The sequence below is a fragment of the Cnephaeus nilssonii genome (assembly GCF_951640355.1).
Source record: "Cnephaeus nilssonii genome assembly, chromosome: 1".
Taxonomy (NCBI): domain Eukaryota; kingdom Metazoa; phylum Chordata; class Mammalia; order Chiroptera; family Vespertilionidae; genus Cnephaeus; species Cnephaeus nilssonii.
Window position 1 is genome coordinate 87,616,444 of NC_137072.1, and position 21,588 is coordinate 87,638,031.

General features: G+C 43.3%; 1 protein-coding gene across 1 annotated transcript; it reads left to right on the top strand.

Moving 5' to 3' along the window:
* The first annotated feature begins 295 nt into the window (after positions 1–295).
* LRRC66 (leucine rich repeat containing 66) lies at positions 296–20,291 on the top strand. Its single transcript, XM_079779329.1, has 5 exons — positions 296–357; positions 3,292–3,792; positions 12,805–12,974; positions 16,022–16,211; positions 17,086–20,291. Exons 2-5 carry the CDS (start codon positions 3,297–3,299, stop codon positions 19,146–19,148), a joined length of 2,919 nt encoding a protein of 972 aa, XP_079635455.1. The 5' UTR covers positions 296–357; positions 3,292–3,296; the 3' UTR covers positions 19,149–20,291.
* Positions 20,292–21,588: the final 1,297 nt, after the last annotated feature.

The window sequence follows — 21,588 nt, forward strand, 5'->3', positions numbered from 1 at the left end:
TTTAATGGTTAAAATATTATCAGGTTTCCACTTAATCATACAGACATGATGAGTTTAAATATAGCTTGAGAGTGGAGCACCGGTCAGTATCTGTGTGATCTCTGATCCTCGAGCTCAGAGGTAGAAGCTGTACAGCTTGGATAGTCTCCCTCCCTCTGCGCATTCCCCCAGTGTCCCAGGGGCATGTGCACGCTGTCTCTGTGGCAAGAGGCCAGGGCCTTGTGACGAAAGGGTGAAGGTTTGCCACAGGGCAGGCTCCGTGGGCAGATGGGTGGAGCCTCAGAGGCTCAGGTCTAAATTTCCCACCTGGCTTGCTCCAGGTAGAGACCCATTTGGAAACTACCTAAAGATCATAAGGTATGGCTTGGAAACAGTGCTGCTGTTGTGTGTTTTTAACTTCTCTTCCTTTTATATAAGAATGAACTCTATTTCCTTTCTACTTTGTTTTTTTACTGCCCTCCCTTATCTCTCTCAGTCTCTGACACCCATACACACCCAGTAGTTCTGCTTCCTCATACTTCAGCTTGAATATGTCCATTTAAAGATTTACATTTTACCAAGTTGTTTATCATTTCCTCAGAAAAGTTTTCTAGAGTTCTCAGGGGTTCCTTACCTAATATGTATAAGCTTACTAGTATATGTAGTCCATGTCATTTTTCTTTACATATTAATAACTTTTACTTTAGGACATAAGATTACCATGACCTAGCTGTTTTGAACTCAAATCTATTAGTCAATGTATAGATCTCTTTAACTTAGAAAGAACCAGGTCCATGAAAATCTTTAATTTATCTCCCCTTAAGTATTTTTTACTGTTTCTGTTCAATATTGGAAAGTAGCATGCCTGTGGATTACTATATTTTTTATTGCTGATATTGCATTAGTTTGGTATACAGTTTTATATATAACGATTGCAGCTTTCGTTGTAGAAACAAATATCTTTCCAACTAGAAATTAATTCAGTTTCTGGTATTGCATAAGAGCCACATTATAAAAATAAGTCACTTCTCCATGCTGCAGGGCACCTTTGCAGTTCATGGCCCTGTGTCTCTGAATTTAGATGCCCTTCAAAACATGGAGAATTGACCTTATGTGAAACAAAGTTTAAAAGTTGTCTGGTACATTTCATTCGCTGCGTGCGTTCATCCGAACAGAGCATAGCCCCACAACAGACTGCAGACTATTAAAAATGGAAAACATGAGGGAGACATTTACATATGCAGCATACCACGTGGAAAACATGGCCCTTAAGGAACTTACTGCCTTCCAGGGAGTTTAAAACAAACACAAAACAAAGAAATAGGAATGCAGGATAATATTGATATTCTGTCAAACTGAATGTTACTAATGCATCCATTCATAAATATTTACTAAAAGATTTCTGAAAAGATAAAATAGGCTAAAGCTGGGAAAGGGGTCTTCAGGCCATATGTAGGATTTGGAATGAGGAGAGGAAAAGGATTTGGAGTGAGGAGAGGAAAAAGCTTGGATTTGGGAATGTACGAAAGCTCATTTCAGCATGAGATGTTCATACATAGTGCTGAGACAGCCACGTCTTGCAATGGCTCCATGTGTATCTGAGTGGTCCATGAGTTAGTTAGCCCTGCATGCCAACCTGAGGGACTGGACTACAGGCACTAAGGAGCTCTTTGAGGCATTTCAATGAGGGAATGATATGAGGAAAACAGTGTTACGGGGCAATACCCCATTGGAATAGGATGGGCCAAGAAGAAGGAAAATCAAGAGGCTGTGGCAGGAGAAATAGTTAAGCCATTCTAGTATTTCAGACCAGTAATGAACTAAATGGTGCCATTAGAGCAGAAAGGGTCAGTTTGTTGCAAGCCTACATACTGAATAATGTAGTTATTCATGGAATTTAGTGTCATTAAATAAAAAATTATCCATTTAATTTAAAAAATATTTTGTGTATATATTTAGCCATTGAGATGTGTAAATATTTGTTTTAAAACTTTTCATTGCTTCTCAGAAATCTTTGATGAAAAAGATCCTTGATGTTTATATCTTAACTAGGGGCCCAGTGCACGAATTTGTGCACCTTAAAAGAAACTGTGGGCCACGAGGCTGCAGTAGGCACAGGGGCAGGTCTCGACCCATCCTCCGTGCCCCCTCCCAGCCCCTCCCACCACAGCTCCCCATCCCCTTTCTGCTGGCAGCCCCACTCCTGCTGCCACTGCTCCCACACACTGATGGTGCCAGCCCCACTCGCACACGCTGATGATTGTGCCCTGATTGCCCCTCAGGAGCAGGGGGAGGTAGAGAAGCCCTCAGGGGCAATTGGGGCTGGCACCTGCTGCTCACAACCGCTGCCTGCGCCAAGCAATTGGGGCCGGTGCTGGGCGCTGGCAGTGGGTGCAAGTGGGGCCAGCGCCAGCAGCAGGTGCGAGTGCCCAGCAAGACCGCGGCGCACGAGAACAAAGAATTTTCAGCAACCACCAGAGGCTCACCCCAATAACAGCGACTGGCACCCCACCTTGGTCTGGCATCTCTGCTCACCTGCTCCACCATCCTGCCGCAGCCAATGCCTGCCATATTCCACACCCTTCTGCCTGCTGCTGACACCCGCCATGTTTAGCGCATGCCCCTTGGTGGTCAGTGCACGTCATAGCGACTGGTTGTTTGGTTGTTCGGTTGTTCTGCCATTCGGTCTATTTGCATATTAGGGTATTATATATAGAGATACATCTTCATGGTTCAGAGGCAGAGCACCCTTTTTATAACCATTTTATTTATGTTGAATATATCTAAATGATTTCAAAAGGATTTGAAGTCAGACAAATCTGTGAGTTGAACCTTCCACCCAAACAGATCCACAGTTCACTGTAACTGGATGGCCTGCCACTCACACAGTAAGTCACGTGGCTGATTATGTAGATACTAGTGTTGTAGATACTAGACTTTGCTCTGTTCAAATGACCAGCAAGGAAGCAGAGAAGCCTTTGATCTTGGTAGGTTTCCCTCATTCCAAAGCAGACTGCAGCGTGAATGGTCCTGGAAAAGCAGGCACAGAGGTGAGGCCCAAGTGAATACGTATTTTTCTGAAAAATTGGGGGAGTTCTTTTTGTAGAATGTGACATAAATGTAGTTTTAAACTATAATTATACCATTTTTGGTAGCTACACTTTAATGCTGTTATTTCTAAGAAATCATTCACTTAAATTGGCAATCAAGGCAAGATAATTTGCCTCGATCTTGAAAAGTAAATTTTCTGCTTATTTGCTGTTAGTTTTTACGTGTTATAATGAATACGTCAATTCATTTTCCTTTCTCCAGGCATTATGAAAAACCTTTGTTTCAGAGCCATTGCCGTGGCTCTGGGTCTTTATTTTACTGGAGCAATGACAAACCCGGCAAGGAAAAGCAGTATTTTTTTCAATTCTGAGTGCCAATGGAATGGATATCGTCTGACGAATTGTTCCTTTACTAGAAAGCAGGATCTACCTGTGGACATATCACAGACGGCAGCCACAGTGGATGCAAGTTCCATTTTATTTAAGGGTCTCTTACAATCACCCACAAATGAAGAAAAACAGAACATAAAACATCTGGACCTCAGTAACAATCTCAAGTTGAAAATAACCTTAAGCCCTCTTGCACATTTACCTGGTTTGGAAACCTTAAACCTCAGCAACAATGCCATCCACTCCATCTCCCTGGATCTACCCAGTCCTAAGTGCTCCTGGGTGAAACGCCGCAGAAGCAGCTTAGGGAGTGGGCTTCCACATCTAAAGCTGCTAATTCTTCGAAGAAATAAACTCAGTGACATTCCCAAGGGTAAGTACAATCTTAAGAGGCGGACTGGACCGAGAAATCATAAGTATGTGGAGAATTCATGGTTTATGCCAATGAGAATTCCATGTTTGCTTTCAGTTTTGAGGAAATGGCTGAAAGTAAAGCAATTTGATCCAAGCAAATATAATAAAAGGAGTTTCTTCGTGGAATTTGAAGTTAAAATATGTGGAATTTATAGTCAATGCTTTTTAATCTTCCATCACTATAATTTATATTAATGTTATGTGGATTTGTCAAGAGACATAGGAAGTATTACGTGCTAAATAATAATGCATGATTTTAAATTACCTGAGAAATAACTAGTTCAGATGCTTTTAATATGTAACACAATTCAAATTTATTGCCATATTTATAATTTTTTCTTGGAATACCTTTTCTTTCTACTTACCCAATTGCTCTCCAAGTGTAGACTAGAAAAATGCTAATTTTGTATATTAAAATGTAAACTGTCTTACTAAGTCAAAATCAGAATTGCTTATCCTGGTTTCTAACGGGATACTCTACATATCCTCCTATTATAATAAACTCTAATCCATTCTGACATTCAGTAATCTACATGTTGGAGTTCCTTAGCTAATCCATCAATGTTTTATTTAGAAAATGTATCACGCTCATTAGCCAGAGCTTCCTTTGCCCTTTTTATAGTCAGGAATGCTAGACCATTTCCTTTCCCTGTTTGTTTTTGGGAATTATTTGCTAAATACTTAATTACATAAGACATTATACTAAAAAAAGAAAGTGTGAGGATATTGTCATTTTTCTCCATCCCAAATGATGCATATTTGGTTTTTCTCATTTTTCACTTCTCTCATTTATTTATTTTTTTGCTCTTTCTCCACATCTGGTCTGGTTTTAAGCACCATTTTGACAATAATAGCCTGAAGGGGTGAAGGAATTACTATTCCAGCCATCATATCAGCAGAAGTGTGTGAGAATGGCAGGAGTCTTCTCTCCCTGACCTTTTCCATAAAAGCAGTGTGCAGTATTTTCAGTGTAAAGTGTAAACTAATTTCATCTTATTTTACAATGTTTATTGTATTGTACTTATTATAAAAGGAATACCTGTTATTTGTGGGACATTAGGGTTTAAAGAAAAAATTTAAGGGAAAAATTGAAGTCCTTCATGTAGTGTATATTATTTAAGTTTATTCTTTAGGTCTATGTACCTGTTTTTATTTCAAATTGGAATATACTTTCCATAATATTTCATAACTTATATTTTCATATCACCAAATAGTTTGAATATTTTTACCTAATTAAGCAATTAGATATAATGGTATAACATATGTAATAGTGTAATGATATAATATTTTTTAACTAGTATGGTAGATGTGAATCTCAACCCACAAATTCAAGTGTACTAGAGATATAATCTTTTATTGTCTACTAGAGGCCCGGTGCACAAAATTCGTGCACAGGGGAGGGGGGTGTCCCTCAGCCCAGCCTGCACCTTCTCCAATCTGGGACTCCTCGAGGGATGTCCGACTGCCCATTTAGGACCGATATCCCTCTCACAATCCAGGACTGCTGGCTCCCAACCACTCGCCTGCCTGCCTGCCTGATTGCCCCTAACCGCTTCTGCCTGCCAGCCTGATCACTCCCTAACCACTCCCCTGCCAGCCTGATTGATGCCTAACTGTTCCCCTGCTGGCCCGATTGCCCCTAACTGCCCTCCCCTGCCAGGCTGGTCACCCCTAACTGCCCTCCCCTGCAGGCCTGGTCACCCCCAACTGCCCTCCCCTGCAGGCCTGATCGCCCCTAACTGTCCTCTCCTGCTGGCCTGGTCGCCCCCAACTGCCCTCCCTGCAGGCCTGGTCGCCCCCAACTGCCCTCCCCTGCAGGCCTTATCGCCCCCAACTGCCCTCCCCTGCAGGCCTGATCGCCCCCAACTGCCCTCCCTTGCAGGCCTGATCGTCCACAACTGCCCTTCCCTGCTGGCCATCTTGTGGTGGCTATCTTGTGTCCACATGGGGCAGCCATCTTTGACCACATGGGAGCAGCCATCTTGTGTGTTGGAGTGAAGGTCAATTTGCATATTACCCTTTTATTATATAGGATAACTCAACATAGTTTCTGATTCTGAGCCCGAATTCTACTAGGATAGGTTGTGGGTGGGGTACAAGGTACTTGTACTTAACCTCGGTCTTTTGTGAGATTTCCTCTGTCTTTTCTCAGACTTGTACCACAGCTCTAGAATCATATACCCTGACAAGGCATCAAATTGTGTGTGTGTGTGTGTGTGTGTGTGTGTGTGTGTGTGTGTGTGTGTCTATCTGTCCCTTAACCCCATTAACCAAAAAAACATTTCTTTTCAGTCTTTTCAGTTTGGAAAAAATTCTTCCCCCTTTTTGTTTCTTCAAAACCTTCTGTCTAGTTCTAGAAATTTCTTTCCTTTAAAACTTTAGGCCTGTGGAAAACAAAAGCCAGAAAGACTTGTGGACTCCTCTGCTTTGTGCCTCACAATGTGCCTCCCCTGGGGCAGTTAACAGACAGCTTTCTGCTTGAATGGAGGAGAGAAAGGAAAAGGGGAAAACAGAGAGAGGTAAAAAATTAATGTGTCAAATATCCCACCACAAGAGTAGATAGAGAAATGCCAAATGTGTCTCCTGACGGCAGATGAATTTCCCGGAGCTCATCGGAGGTTAGGGCAAATACAATTCCATTTAAGGACCAAATATCCCTGTAAAATGCAGATGCAGCCCCTGTCTTCCTTTTCTGAGTTAAACTTGGCCTCCCAAAGGAGAAAAAAGAAGGGAAATGACAAATCCTGTGTTTTATATTCTATTAGAATTCTAGCAAATGAAACCACAAAGAGATGAATGAAACAGATGGGTGATGGAAGTCTAGTGTAAGCCCAGAATCTAATTGGATATAATTCAGAGTTCTTTTACCCATAGCATTTTGTGATATGAATTATTTTTCCAAAATCAACATGCATTTTCAGTTTTTACTAGATTGAGCCCGCTCTGACATCCCTTCCCATTTTATGATTCTCTGACTATGGCTGGATGAATCTGGCTTTAAAATCCCACTTTGGAGGGAAAAGCTGGTAAGAGAGGTGCTGCCTGCCATGCTATTTCTGACATTTCCTTTGTGCTTTTTCGATTCCTTTATTCTAAGCCTTTTTAAAGGTAATATCTGGATAATGTGGAATTTACTCATAGAATTGCTGTGAGGTATAAAGAAAAAAATGTCTTTCAAGAAACTAATTTAACATAGTATTTGGCATAATAAATGATATTATTAAAATATGTGAAAAGTACTTTGTAACCTTGTAAAGCAGTATGCAAATATTAGTTATTATTACTCTCTTGTCACAAACTGAGAATAACAGTCTATTCAGAAACAAATAATAAATCTGTTTTTGTCAGAATCTCAAGTTATCTTTTAAAATGCTAAATAGCCTTGGCCAGAGTTTCTCAGTGGTTAGAGCCTCAGCCCTCACACCAAAGGGTCTCAGGTTCAACTCCTGGTCATGGGCACATATCTGGGTTGCAGGTTCCATCCCCTGCCCCCCATCAGGGAACATGCAGGAGGTAACCAATCAATGTGTCTCTCTCACATGGATGTTTCTCTCTCTGTCTCTCCTATTTCTCTCTCTACCCCTCTCTCCCTCCCTTCCACTCTCTAAAAACCAATGGAAAAAATATCCTCGGGTGAGGATTAACAACAACAACAAAAAAAGTTTAATAACTATTGCAGTAGATGGGACTCCTAGTCCACTGTAATTCATGAGCCAAGAATCATTGGTGTCTAACAATTTATATAGGTGATTGGTCTTATCTGAAATAATAACTTAGAGATATGTATCTTGGAAAGCAGGGATCAACAACTGGCCTTCCAGCACACGTTGTATCTGTATAGCTCATGTCCCGTGGGTCTTAAAGCAGCGAGTTTATAAAGCCAACAAAGAGTTGCTTTCACCCAGGAAACCCCACTTCTGTGAGGGTGAACTATCACAGTGACTCACCCACTGTCGACCCAGCCTGTCTTCAGAGGCAGCTGTGATGTCACCAAAAAGCTTCATGTTGGGACAATACCCAGAGGAGGTGCCAGCCAGTGTATTTACAAGACAGAAGCCAGCCATGAATTCAACCTTAATGACCATTCTACCTTTCTCCCACATTCTTGGAGTATAGTGTTGATAATGGAAAATCAGTTTTAAGCTGAAGCCGGTTTGGCTCAGTGGATAGAGCGTCGGCCTGCGGACTGAAAGGTCCCAGGTTCGATTCCGGTCAAGGGCATGTACCTTGGTTGCGGGCACATCCCCAGAAGGGGGTGTGCAAGAGGCAGCTGATCGATGTTTCTCTATCATCGATGTTTCTAACTCTCTATCCCTCTCTCTTCCTCTCTGCGAAAAATCAATAAAATATATTTTTAAAAAAAAAAGAAAGAAAAAAAAAAAGAAAAAAAGAAAATCAGTTTTAAAATTTTAAAACAATGGGCAGGTCTCCAGTTACACTATCCCACCTTCATCAAGCAGTATTTCCGGAATGCCCACAGAGTGCCTAGAAATCTCTCAGAACCAACATGTCACTGGGATTCCAGTTAGGTTGACAGTCCAGATGTGATAGCCTGACATCATTTAACAACTAAGTTTCAGAACCCAAGAGATAAATGTGTTAGAAATTAGATGAAATAATACCTGACTTTGAAACCGGTAGAATTAAAAAAAAAAAAAAATACAACCACAAAATCATGTATTGTAAAAACAAAAGTACATTGTATTCTTTTCATTTGTAGGAAATTAAGCATTTCATCTTGATTGCTATGATTATGGGAATACCAATAACCAATGTTGGTATTCAAAAAGTTCAGGTTGGCTTTAGCTGGTTTGGCTCAGTGGATAGAGCTTCGGCCTACAAACTGAAGGGTCCCGGGTTCAATTCTGGCCAAGGGCACATGCCCGAGTTTCGGGCTCAATCCCCAGTAGGGGGCGTGTAGGAGGCAGCCAATCAATGACTCTCTGTTATCATTGACGTTTCTATCTCTCTCTCCCTCTCCCTTCCTCTCTGAATCAATAAAAAATATATATATATTTAAAGTTCAGGTTGTAAAGTAGTAACAAAATGTATGTCATTAAGCTAAGAGGGCAAGGTCTTTGGCTCACCTCTATAAATTTGACTACATTAAGGGTTGGCCTTATCAATAACTCTTATCTAGGACCATTCCAGACTCTATTCTAATTCTTAGTACTCTTTGAACTTGAAGCCATGACCCCTGAACATTATTGTTCTGTGTTATTAGGTATCATAGTTGGGAGAACATTTAGGAAGTTCATACTCCAAAGGAATATTTTTAAGGTGGTGTAATGTCTGGGCATACCTTCTGTGGCCTTTTTTCCAATAAACACTGAGATAATTTCTTAGAAATAATAAAACTGCCTCTGGCCTCTTAAATGCAAAGGCTAATCAAATTCCTGCCTTCCCCAGCTTATACGATCACCAGAAAGCAGTTCAATTAAAAAAAAAAAAAGTGCCTCCCTATTTTCTTCCCAGCATTTGACTCTCCTCTCTTGAAATATAGAATCTACCCTCTGACGTCCAGGCTCAGCTAATGCACTTCCTAACCTCTTTTAGTCACTTGAATACACACACCCTCAACATTGATTCACCATGTAAAATTTTTAAAAGAACATATTTTCCCCCATTGAGAGTGTCAGCCAAGTATCATGGAAGAGTTCTCAAATTCCCCAAGTCCGTTTTGAGAGACCCTAAATGAAAAAGGTAATCTCTCTCATTATCTTCGGATCAGCAGGCTAATCAGGACATGTTATTTTCATAACTGTTCTTTGGCAAAATCCAAGGGAGCAATCCCCATCACATTTCAAATCTTGGCTCACATCATGTCTGCTAACATCTCATTGCCCAAAGCAAGTCACATGACCAACCTCAACTCAACGGGATGAAGAAGTAAAGTGAATGCTTGCTGAACAATGATCTAAACTGTTACATCTGGCTTCCACTGAGCTCAAAATACTTGACCATAGTAATCAAAGATAGATTCAATGTCACCTGCAAGGAACAATTTTTAAGGGAGGAAACTGAGGCATGGAGACCTTAAGTGGTACTTTCTGATTCACATTAAAAGTTATAAACAGAGCTGGATAAACCGAACATCTTAAGTGCCCTATTTGCTATATGATACAAGTAGAATCACTAAACAATCCCAATACATTTGGTATTTTATGTATACCATGGCCCATACCATTCTCTTTCATAGACAGCCCAGCCCTACTCCCCGCCTTCTTTTTCCTTTTCAAAGCTCAAGTTATCTTTCAGGACCTTGACCGTGTCTTTGTGTGTGTGTGTGTGTGTGTGTGTGTGTGTGTGTGTGTGTGTGTGTATGACTAAATGGTAATGAATGGTTAAAAGATCTGAATTTCAATCCCAGCTCCACCCACCATGACGTGGGGCAAGTTCTTAACTTGCTGCACCTCAGTTTTGCAATTTGTAAAATGGTAATAACCCCCAGGGCTTTGTGAGGATTAAAAGGGGGTGTTCGTGAAATGCTCAGAGCACAGAAAGAGTACACAATTAAACAGAGGTTTAAAAATAATTTTTTCCTTCCACTGATCTCCGGGTGTACATATTTAATTCAATTAAGCACTGAGAAATTGCAGGAACCATAAATTCTCATCCCTGCATAGGGCAGGCAGGTGTCACAAAAATGTCAAGGAAACTATAGCTCCTTTCATATTGGTGTCTTCTGTTTCACTTTTTTTTTTCTCACAAACCCATATGTTTGCATGTTAAAATATGTAGGAATATTCTTTGCTCCACAAAGAAACATTTTCTCCAGGGGGCAGGAGGGGAAATATTGAAGTGCCTAGGACCGCAGAGCAGCTCACAGATGCTGGGGCACTCAGTCAGGAACGGCAAATTTACCAACCAATATCGAAGTATTTCCCACCAGCATATGCCAGCTGAACATCAGCCCTGGTTCTCTCCCATTTTTTAAAAAACATGCAGGTTTCTTGGCCTAGCCTTTGTTTTCCTACTTTTGATAGAGACATGAGTAGAAAGAAATCACACTTGTCAGTAAGTGCATGCCCATCTAAGACAGGTGTCCTCATTAAGCTCCAGCCAAATGTCTTGTGCCACTTGAAACTTCCAATAATTCAAGAGAAGCTAGATATGCAACATTTTTGTATTGAATCTTTATTGTCAGCTCGTTAATTTTTAAATCTCTGTGTAGGCCAAACACTGTGACCTCTAACTTACTGCATGCATGTTATATTCCAGGCATTGGAGGAGTTCACAAAGACATGCACTCTGACCTGAATCGTCTTATGGATAGTTGGATGGAGGGGTATAAGTGCTTTGTATAACTAGTAACTTTTTCTAGGTTTTATCATTCAACCAGACACAAGGATTCTATGCTATATTTGTCCTCATCACCAAAGACAGTAGTCAAAGAATAAATCCTTCTGGAATTGAACCAACTTGATCTGTTATGTGGTAGTTGGTTAAAGACACAGACTATACATGAGAGCAGAGCAGAAGGAAATGTAAAAATGCAGGGCTTCCTTGTGGGACTCAGATGGTAAATCAAATTTGGGAGACGCTGTGACTGACACCTCCTTCTCAAGCTTTCTTTTCAGTGCCAAATGCGCCTCCTGGTGACTCTGGCATCAGGTGAAATACAAAGGCAATTAGATTATTTTGCCAGAACACAAAATCTAGCTAGAATTTACTACCTTTGAAACATCCTAGAATGCCTAGAAAATAGTTATAATATCAACAATAAGTAGATAAAAGAAAGGATATAGCTACAAAACAGAGTCATTAACATTTGAAAACTCTTGAGTTCACCCATATAAATAATTCATCAAAACAACTATTCAGTTTTACCCATAGTTCAATCAAATAAATATTTACTTATTCTTCAAAGTTAGATTTTTTAATTGATGCTTTTATCATAAAACTAGAGGCCCCATGCACAAATTCGTGCACCAGTAGGGTCCCTCAGCCAGGCCTTCGGGATCAGGCCGAAACCAGCTCTCCGACATCAACCGAGGGTCCCAGATTGCGAGAGGGCGCAGGCCAGGCCAAGGGACCCAAATGGGGCCTGGGGGGGGGGGGGGACACAGGAGGTTGACCAGCCAGGGAGGGACCTCGGGAGAGCTCCAGGGTGTGTCCAGCCCATCTCGCTCAATCCCGATTGGCCAGACCCCAGCAGCAAGCTAACCTACTGGTTGGAGTGTCTGCCCCCTGGTGGTCAGTGCCCATCATAGCAGCAGTTGAGCAGCCTTAGTATATCATTAGCATATTACGCTTTGATTGGTTAAACAGACAACCGGACACTTAGCATATTAGGCTTTTATTATACAGGATTAGCACATGCTCATTGAAAGAAAGAATTCAAAGATGTCTAAAATAAAGTTTCCTTCCTTCTCTAACCCCACCTCTCCTCCTAAGTGTAAGTACTATTAATAGCTTAGTTCACCTCTTCCAGGCCTTTTTTTCCTGCCCACTCAAAATATATGTATATGGGTACAAATGGCTCCTTTTTTTCAAGAACACTGGAATTATGCTTGATACTGTTCAGCAATTTAACATTTTCCTTCTTGTGCAGTCTTGTTGCTCTACCCCATTCTCTTTTAAGACTGTTCCATAGTATTTTCTAGTATCGACATACCATGCTTTGTTTAACCACTTCTCTATTGGAAACCACTTAGGTTGTTTCTAATCTTTTGCCCTTACAAACAGTGCCTTCAGTCAATATCAACAATTTATATTTTAATTTGATTTTTTCCCTACATTTCCATTGATATTTTTAGAAAGAGAGGAAGGGAAAGAGAGAAAGAGAAACGTCTATGTGAAATCGGCTGCCTCCTGCATTCCCCCTATTGGGACCAAGCCCAAAACCCAGACGGTGCATGTGTCCTGACCAGGAATTGAACCAGCAACCTTTCTGTGCACAGGACGATACCCAACCAACTGAGCCACACTAGCCAGGGCAATATTTTAATTTGCTTTTGAATTTTAATAGGATTGTGGAAACTGAAGTCATTGCAGAGTTTGGATCTATCATTCAATGGAATATTGAAAATTGGTGTGTTTGATTTTCATAACTGCCTGCAGTTGGAGAACCTCTATTTAAGGAGCAACAAGATATTCACAATTCATCCAGAAGCCTTCAAGGACCTCAAAAAGTTACAGGTTATAAAATAATTTTTATATTTCAAATGCACAGACATATGGGCAATTACATTAGAAGAATATTTTAAGAGTTTCTTCATGTTCCGTAGTACTGACTATTGATCAAAAAATGTAAGTCTATTTTAAGATTCCTCTAAAATTGCTGAAGTCTCTCTCTTGCCTTAAAAATCAGTGGTCTCAGTAATGAATTTTGCTCAAACATAATACTCAGCAGCAACAATTGGCACATTATTTTTCTAAATCAAATTAAACCCAACTCCAAGTCTCCATTTGCCGCTGGCTTCAATCAAGGTGTTGGCCAAGACTGGATTCTCACCTGAAGGCCTAGGTGAAGGTCATGGGGAAATGAAGGGGAAACCTTCATTCAGTTCCTTGTGGGTGTTGACTGAGGGCTCAGTTCCTTGCTGGCTGTCAGCCTGAGCCTGCCCTCCGTTCTGTGCCATGTCAGCCTCCCCAAAGGGCAGCTCACAGCATGGCAGCCCAAAGGAGAGAGCCAGCTAGTACGAAGAATATGAGATCAACAAAGTGATGCCCATTGCTTTTTCCATACTCTGATTGATGCTTAGAACCAAGTCACAGGCCCCGCCTACACTCAAGGGGAAGAGATTTCTCAAGGGCATGAATACTAGGAGGCAGAATCATTGGGGACTCTTTCAGAATCTGCTGAATTATAAAAGCAGATGAGAAAGCCCACTTAACTTTGCTCCCCAATTCACCACAAATATGTAGTCAGATTGCCTGGGGACCTCAGTTAGTATATTGTCTACTGATTATAACTATATTTGTGTGTGTGATTGCCCTGTGTCTGTTTTATTTCCTATGCATTTTTATTGTACTTTATAAGTCTTCTGCAGCTCACAGGTTATAGATGCTGCAGGCAAACTAAAAAACAATCCCAAGAATGATTTAAATCATCTGTAATTCTCGATTCACCTGAACTGCCCAGAATTATACAATCTCTCCTTCTCTAATATTCCTTCTACATGTTTGGGAATAACTTAAAAACTGGTTTGGAGCAGGATGAACATATTTGGTACCAGAAAGCTGCATATTAAAATAGATGGTATGTGGGTTGTTGTGGGTTTTTTTTTTTTTCAGGAGATGCATTTAACATTTACACAGTGCAATATGTCTTCCCATGTCGGAATCTTCTCAGAAGCCAGATAGAGTTTTCATATCATGAATTCATCATCATGTTTAGATAGAATACATTTTCATTAGCATTTCAAATTAGCATCCTTTTTCTTACTCTTACTCCATTCTTCTTAGATTCAGTGATTTGTGTAGTAACGTATACTTCTCCCAGGCTTTCTCTAAAGTATATTCCTGCCACTGATGGTGAATGGCTCTTTTGTTAGCCACATTGGACTATTCTGTTTTAATCTTTTCTCAGAAATTATTTCTCCTGAATCATCTTATTAGTTTTCTGGCCTCTGTCCAGTTTTGCTTTCAGTTCAATGATTTGTCATAACATAGTTGCTAGACTAGAAAGAAGAAAAAAAAAAAAAGCCAGACGTGCACTAAAAAGAAAATAACTACCTGAAAAACAGTAGAATATTTCACTCAGTTGTTGAGGAGGGTTACAAAAGAAAATTATTGATCCTTGGCAAGACCAGGCCAAAGAAAAGTTTTGTTTTTTTCCTTCCTAATCCTGGTCTCCTACTTCCTATTTTTGGCAACCTTCCTTAGGGAGTCAAGACTGCTTGGTTACTCAACATGGGAAAGGTCAGCCTCATTGCGCATGCCCAGGAGAATTCTGATTCCGCATGTAGTGGTCTTGGCGATGGTGCCGTTGGATTGGCTGTTTGAATCAGCTCTTAGGGATTTATTTAATCCAGCATATCAACGCTGCTTTTCCCGTGGTGTTTATAAAACATTTGACCTAGATAACATCCAGCCTCTCTAGTTTTCACCCATAGCCCTCTTCTTATTCTTCAGCAAGACTTAGATTTTTCCCTTCTTCTGATAACCATCTGCCCCTCCCCAGGCCCCAAGATCCCACTCTGGTGCCTCATGCTGCAGGTCTCCTCCACCCAGCCCTTCACTCCCCTTTGGTGGGAGCTCAGGCTCCAGGAGGGTGTGTTGTGGAATAGAAAGCACACAGGGAAGCCAGATCAGATTTCAACTCTGCCATTTCATTCATTCATTCTTTTCTCCACTATTTAAGGACCACCTGCTATGTACTAGGGGCTGTGTGGAATATACTGTGTGCCCTAGCCCAGTTTACTCCTCTGTAAAAAAAAAAAAAAGGGGGGGGGGGAGGGTGTGATGAAGAATTTGTTGGGAGGTTTAGTGATAATATATGTAAAGCACCCAGTAAGGTGCCTGGTATACAGCAGTGCTCTGTGAATGGTAGCTAGAACTATACCTAACTATGCTTTCCCTGCTGCATCATGCCACAGCCACATCCATCTTCATCGGGTCCTTCTCTGTGTTTCTAGTGTCACTGAGTCCTTTTTGTTCCCTGGTTTCCCCTTCATTTCTGATTACACTAGAAAAATTGGTCATCTTGTGCACACTAAGTAGTGCGGATGCAGAGAAATGCACTACTACCCTTGAAGCAAAAGATCTCTCTTCACTACTCCTGGTCAGCTGCAGATCTGTGTTGTATGGGCTCATCATTCAGTATCTTCTGCCACTTTTAAGAGAACACCGTGCTTCTAGACATTTTAGATCTGGTATCTAATTCTAGACCTTGATAACAATGGGGAGTCCAGGTTTTATCTAACAGTACAAATCACAGCTCATAGGAAAGAAGGAAGGGAAAATGATTGATCATCTAATGTAGGCACCATCCTTAAAGCTTTTGCATGCATTTCATCCTAACAACAACCTTGGCAGGTGGGCTCATGGACAGTAAACAGTTTACTTAGGCTCACAGAACTGTTGGAGACAGAGCAGAGATTTAATCCCAGGTTCCTCTGACTCTCAAATCAGTGCTGACTTCTCATTGCCTCCCTATAGACATAAACAGGACCTGGAACTCGTTTATTGTCTCTCAATGTCTTTATTCACAGACTGCCCCACATTTGCTTCTTCTCGAGCAGGTTGTGGACCTCAGCAGCAATGCTCTGACCACCATCCTGCCCATGATGGCCCTTGCTCTAGAACTTCCCCACCTGGAGGCTGACTTGGCCCATAACCAATGGCAGTGTGATGACAGTGTGGCCGTCTTCCAAAATGTCATTTCTGAATCCTGGAGGAGAAAGTGGGATGTAGTTTGCAACAAGTCTATAGGTATGTCAGTAGGCCCTCTTCTCTCCGAAAGGGTTCCAGCTGAACTGAAAAATAAACAAACAAACAAACAAATAAACAAATGAACAAAAAAACAGGACCAATTTAGTCTCGTTTGAAACAATGACAGCAAGAGTGGTGATCCATGGCCTTGGGCAGCCTCGGGCTGGGTCATAGAGCAGTCATTGGTTTCTAACTGTTTTCCTCAGTCATGAATGACTTTCTTTACATGGGCAAAGAAACCCAGTTCCACCATCTCTGAAACCGCTGGATTTGGTCAAAAACAGAAATTTCATAAAGAGAGAATTTTGCCCTGAAGACCCCACAAATGTCATATTTTTTTAAATCCCAATTCTTAACAAATAACCAAAGAAAGAACATTTAAAACTTGAAACATGATTATTTTAAATGTTTGCCAACATTCTAAAAATATAACCCTACACAGACACCAAACACACATATTTCAAAAGCAGATTTTTTCTTTTATTTGTTCCCTGCCACTCTCCCAACGTGCTAGAATATGTTATTGGAGTTGAACATTCTGGAAAGTGTTTTTCCACTATTGTGGTGGTTTAAACTTCTAACTGGGGAGTGGGGGAGAAAGTCAGATTTTTTTTTTTTGGTGGTCCTGGTCCTGGATTCTGTTCTGTTCAGGACTGACATTAAAATAGGAACATGGCCCTGCTCCCCAGGTTTAGAAGAAAACCACCAAGATCAGAGGGAGGCCAGTGTTGTCAGCCACACATGCACACAGAGCCATACTACCGGCCTTAGACATCACTCAGCCAATCAGGAGAGCTGCTTATCATCATGCAATCTGCACTTTAACTATAAACCCATGGACTCTAATTTCAGTGTGTTTTCCCCCCACGTTCAGGGCCCGAGGAGGCAAACTGGTGGACACCCAAGAGCAGGATTCCCCGGGAGGCCCAACTTCCTCCCCCGAATCTGAGTCACAGGAGAAGCCTCATCAGGAGCAAAGCTGAGAGGCCCCAGGAAGGAATGCCTGTGGGCTCGTCCACGCCGGGGAAGCAGGACCACGCGGGCTCTGAGGCCCGCGAGCAGCACAGACGGCCGCCGAGGCGGGTGAGGAGCACCCAGGATGGGCAAGCTGCTGGCCGCACGGCAGCCGCGGCCCCGGACCTCGCCCTGGCCGTCTGCTTAGCGGTGTTCATCACCTTCTTCGTGGCCTTCTGCCTGGGGGCTCTGGCCAGGCCTTACATTGACCGACTGCGGCACCAGCGGTGCAGGAAGAAGAGACCCGGTTCTGCCCTCGGGTATTCCAACGACGGCTTCTACGATGACACGGAAGCCGCCGGGGACGGCCAGCACCCCAGGGTGGGTCTGCACCAAGCTCCCCATGCCCTAAGCCTCTGTGAGCCCCAGCACCCTTTCTCTGGGACACGAGCCAGCCCACAGGCGGCTGTCGCTGCTGGCAGAACTCGGGGCACGAGCAGAGAGGAGCCTGGCGGCGGGCAGAGCCGGGGCCAGTGCGGGGCCGACCCTGGGGCAGGAAGGAGGAAGGACAACGTGCGTCCGGACGGCCGTGCGGCCCGTCCCGCTCTCCGCGGGCGGCCCGGTGCTGACAGGAACCCCCTCGCGTCCGCAGAGCAGGACCGCGTCTGCAGGAGCGGTGTCCGTGGGGGAGTGGATGCTGAGACCGAGGCCCAGGAAGACTCGCTCAGTGGGTGCTCGATGGGCATCCCCGGGATTGCTGGCAGCTTACCGACCGGCTCTGGCTCCACCCATAAGGATTCGGATGCATTCGACCCACCACTGTCCAGAGAGGTGACGGCTGCTCTCTCCAAAACGCCAATGTGTGCAAAAGCGCAGAGGACGGGAGGGCGTGAGGACAGAGAGGGCACGGAGCGGGGACCGTTGGAGTTTCCTAAGGAAACGCAAGTGCGCGCTCCCAGTTTGCTGGATGCACAGGAGCAAAGGCTCAAGGGAGCCAGGGCTGGGGAGGAACATGCCACCTGCCATGGTTCCGCCAAACTCGGTGACCTAGGACATACGGACCCGTCCCCAGAGGTCCTTCCCCCAGGACGGGGCAGGGACCCACATGTCACTCCTGCTGACCAGGACCCAGCCCAGAGACACGCTCCTGCTGACACACAGGACGAGCTGGACACCGATTCCGATGAAGGCTCGTTATTTACTCTAAGCTCGGGGAGTTCAGAGGGTGCGGGAAATGGGAGTGAAGGAGAGGCAGATGGGGAGGAGAGTTCTGGAACCAGTGAGCCTCGGGAGGACGGGCACCCAAGGGTGAGGAAGGACAACGTTACATCATCCGAGAGTCTTGGGGACATCACCTTCCAGAAGACTCAGGGGGAATGTGAGAATCAGGAGGATCGCTTTGAAAAACCTCCCGTTTACCGTTCAGACTCCGGTGTGTACAAGAGTCATCGGGAAAGTGCCTCTAACACCCACAAAGGTGAGAGCCCAGTGACCTTGCCCGGGTCACTGGGTGAGCGTGCTGCCCGTGACACGACCCCGGGCATGTTCACGTATGACTGCGTCACGGCTCCTCAGTCTGAGGCAGCAGAGTGGCATCGCTCACTCAGAGACCTAGAGTTTTCCAACGTGGAAATACCACCGTGCTCTGCTGAAGTTCCCTCGGGTCCTGGTAAGACTGCCTGTGGTGAGAGAGGTGCAGACATTTGTACATACGAGCCTTCCACTCAGGGATCCGACACGGATGAAAACAACAGTCCCTCGCAACACGATTCTGAAGCGGGCAGCACGCCTTCCAGCCCGATGGACACAGGTGCCCACGAGGGCCACGACTCCAGAGAGGCTGTGAGCCCAACACAACTGTTACAGTGCTCTGGTGACGAACCAGCTCTTCAGCGTGCAAGAGGAGGAGGGGAATATTTTGAAGAGGGTTCCAAGAGCCAGGTACTGTTATTACAAGCGCTTCCAAATAAAACCAGTTCATGAAGAAGACAGGAGCCCTTCAGTGATGGGGACAGGAGTATGTAATCAGAGGAGAATCTGTTGCCACGAGAAAAAGATGATTCTGACTTCTGTACTCAAATGCAGACCCACAGCAGCCTGATGGGAGTTGGCCGTGTAGGTGAGGACCGGCTCTCCTATAACAAAGACGAGGATGTTCACCTTGAAAGTCAAAGGCAATGCGAGTAACATTCTTAGTACAGACCGGAGCACTCGGGTGGAACGGCTGAACAGATTTTAACAAATTCTGCACAAAGAACAGCACAGCTTTTGGGAGGTTGATCATGAACCTACAAAACTGGAGGGATTCAGAGAATTTCTAAATATTTTTAATAAGTTGTGTTAAAAGTTGGACCATTTAGCCTTGGCTGGTATGGCCTGGTTGGTTGGTGGTTGTCTTGTGCACAGAAAGGTTGCTGGTTCATTCCAGGTCAGGGCACATACAGGGATTTAGGCCCAATCTCCACTAGGGGGCGTGCAGGAGGCAGCCACTTGATGTTTTGGTTTCACATTGATGTTTTGGTTTCACATGGATGTTTCTCCCTGTCTCCCTTCCTCTTTCTCTAAAAATCAATTTTTAAAAATCTAAAAAAAAAAAAAAAAAAAGTTGGACCATTTTATAGAACAAAGTATAAAATAAAAATCAATTTTCAAGAAGAGAAGTGATGGTTTTTGCAAAAGAAAAAGAGACTCCACCATTATCCATGCTTCACCTTCTTTGGCCTGACTTGCCAATCAGGGCTCTCATGATCTGTGATCTTGTTTATCCTCCTGCTTCTCTGACATTTTCCCCTTTGCTTTCCTGACACTCCTCCTCGGCTTGTCCTCTCAAACAGCATTCCTCAGGGGAATGTTTCAAGTCTCCCTGTATCTCCCCTTTGCCCCTCTCCTTGGACCCCGCTGCTTCACGACCAGCTCTATACAGGTGATGCCCAGGTCTGCACGACTAGGCCCAACCTCCCTCCTAACTTCCAGACTCACATTCTCAACCCAAATGCCCAAATTCACATAGGTCCTCCTGAGACCTAAAATTCATCATCTTCCTTCACAATCATGATTTCCCATATTCTTTTTATTGGTCAGTAATATCATGACAGCCATGCAGCAAGACCGGTTAAAATTTTTTACTTATCTCTGACTCCTCTTTTTTTTTTTTTTTTTAAATATGTTCTCCCATGCAGTGGGCTTTCTTGTTTTCTTCTTCTTCTTTTTAAATATATATTTTATTAATTTTTTTACAGAGAGGAAGGGAGAGGGATAGAAAGTTAGAAATATCGATGAGAGAGAAACATCAATCAGCTGCCTCCTGCACACCCCCTACTGGGGATGTGCCCGCAACCAAGGTACATGCCCTTGACCGGAATCGAACCTGGGACCCTTCAGTCCACAGGCCGATGCTCTATCCACTGAGCCAAACCGGTTAGGGTGACTCCTCTTTTCTATCCTATATCTGAGCAGCCTCTAAGCTCTATGCCAGGCGTCCTCAAACTATGGCCCGCGGGCTACACGCGGGTATTTTTGACGTTTTGTTTTTTTTACTTCAAAATAAGATATGTGCAGTGTGCATAGGAATTTGTTCATAGTTTCTTTTAAACTATAGTCCAGCCCTCCAACGGTCTGAGGGACAGTGAACTGGCCCCCTGTTTAAAAAGTTTGAGGACCCCTGCTCTATGCTGTGGAAGATCTGTATGTTGGATACAAGGGGGCATTTCGTATGGCAATCTGGAAGGAGTCAGCCAGTTTATGTTGGACCAGTGTTTGCATAGATAGCAGCTTGTTTTTACTTAAAGTGTATATTTAGGGTAGATTAAGATAGAAGGTGATTGAGTTTGTGGGAAAGGCCCTAAGGATTCCCCAGTCCAACTGTTGGCATCACCACTAGTCTTACAGGTTCTAGCTCCTCAGTAACCCTACTCTTCACCCCAAATAAGGCACATTCCTCACCTAACATCTAAGTTATTTTAAGGGCTCTTTGTGAGCTTTAGTACTCTCCTCGCCCTCACTCAATCTTATATCCTATTCACCTCTCCACAACTCAAAAACCTTTGGTTGTTCCCCATTGCCTATATGAAGACCAAATTCCATAGACACCTCCTACCTGTCCAACTTTATCTCATGACATTCTCACTTCACCACACATTTTTATCCTGGTTTACATCATTTATGCCAATCATTTATTTCACTTATTTCAGCAAGATTTTGAGGCCTTCACTGGTCCCTGATCAGTTCCCCACTCCATTCAAAATTACTATTTTGAGATTTCCTGTCCTTGCATTTTCACTGAGAAAATTTAGACTATCAGAAAGAAACTCCCTCACTCCCTACCCCATAGCAGTACACGTTTTCCTAGTCAGACCTATACTCACTCCTTCCCTCCAGTCTAAGAAGAAGTCAGAGTTATGTGGTCAAGGTTAGTCCCTCCCGT

Bases quoted from the DNA above. Each gene is read 5' to 3' on its own strand.
- LRRC66 (XM_079779329.1), top strand. From the start codon at position 3,297: ATGAAAAACCTTTGTTTCAGAGCCATTGCCGTGGCTCTGGGTCTTTAT. The intron at 12,975-16,021 runs GTTATAAAATAA...CTTCTCGAGCAG, and splicing joins AGGACCTCAAAAAGTTACAG to GTTGTGGACCTCAGCAGCAA. The intron at 16,212-17,085 runs GTATGTCAGTAG...CCCCACGTTCAG, and splicing joins AGTTTGCAACAAGTCTATAG to GGCCCGAGGAGGCAAACTGG.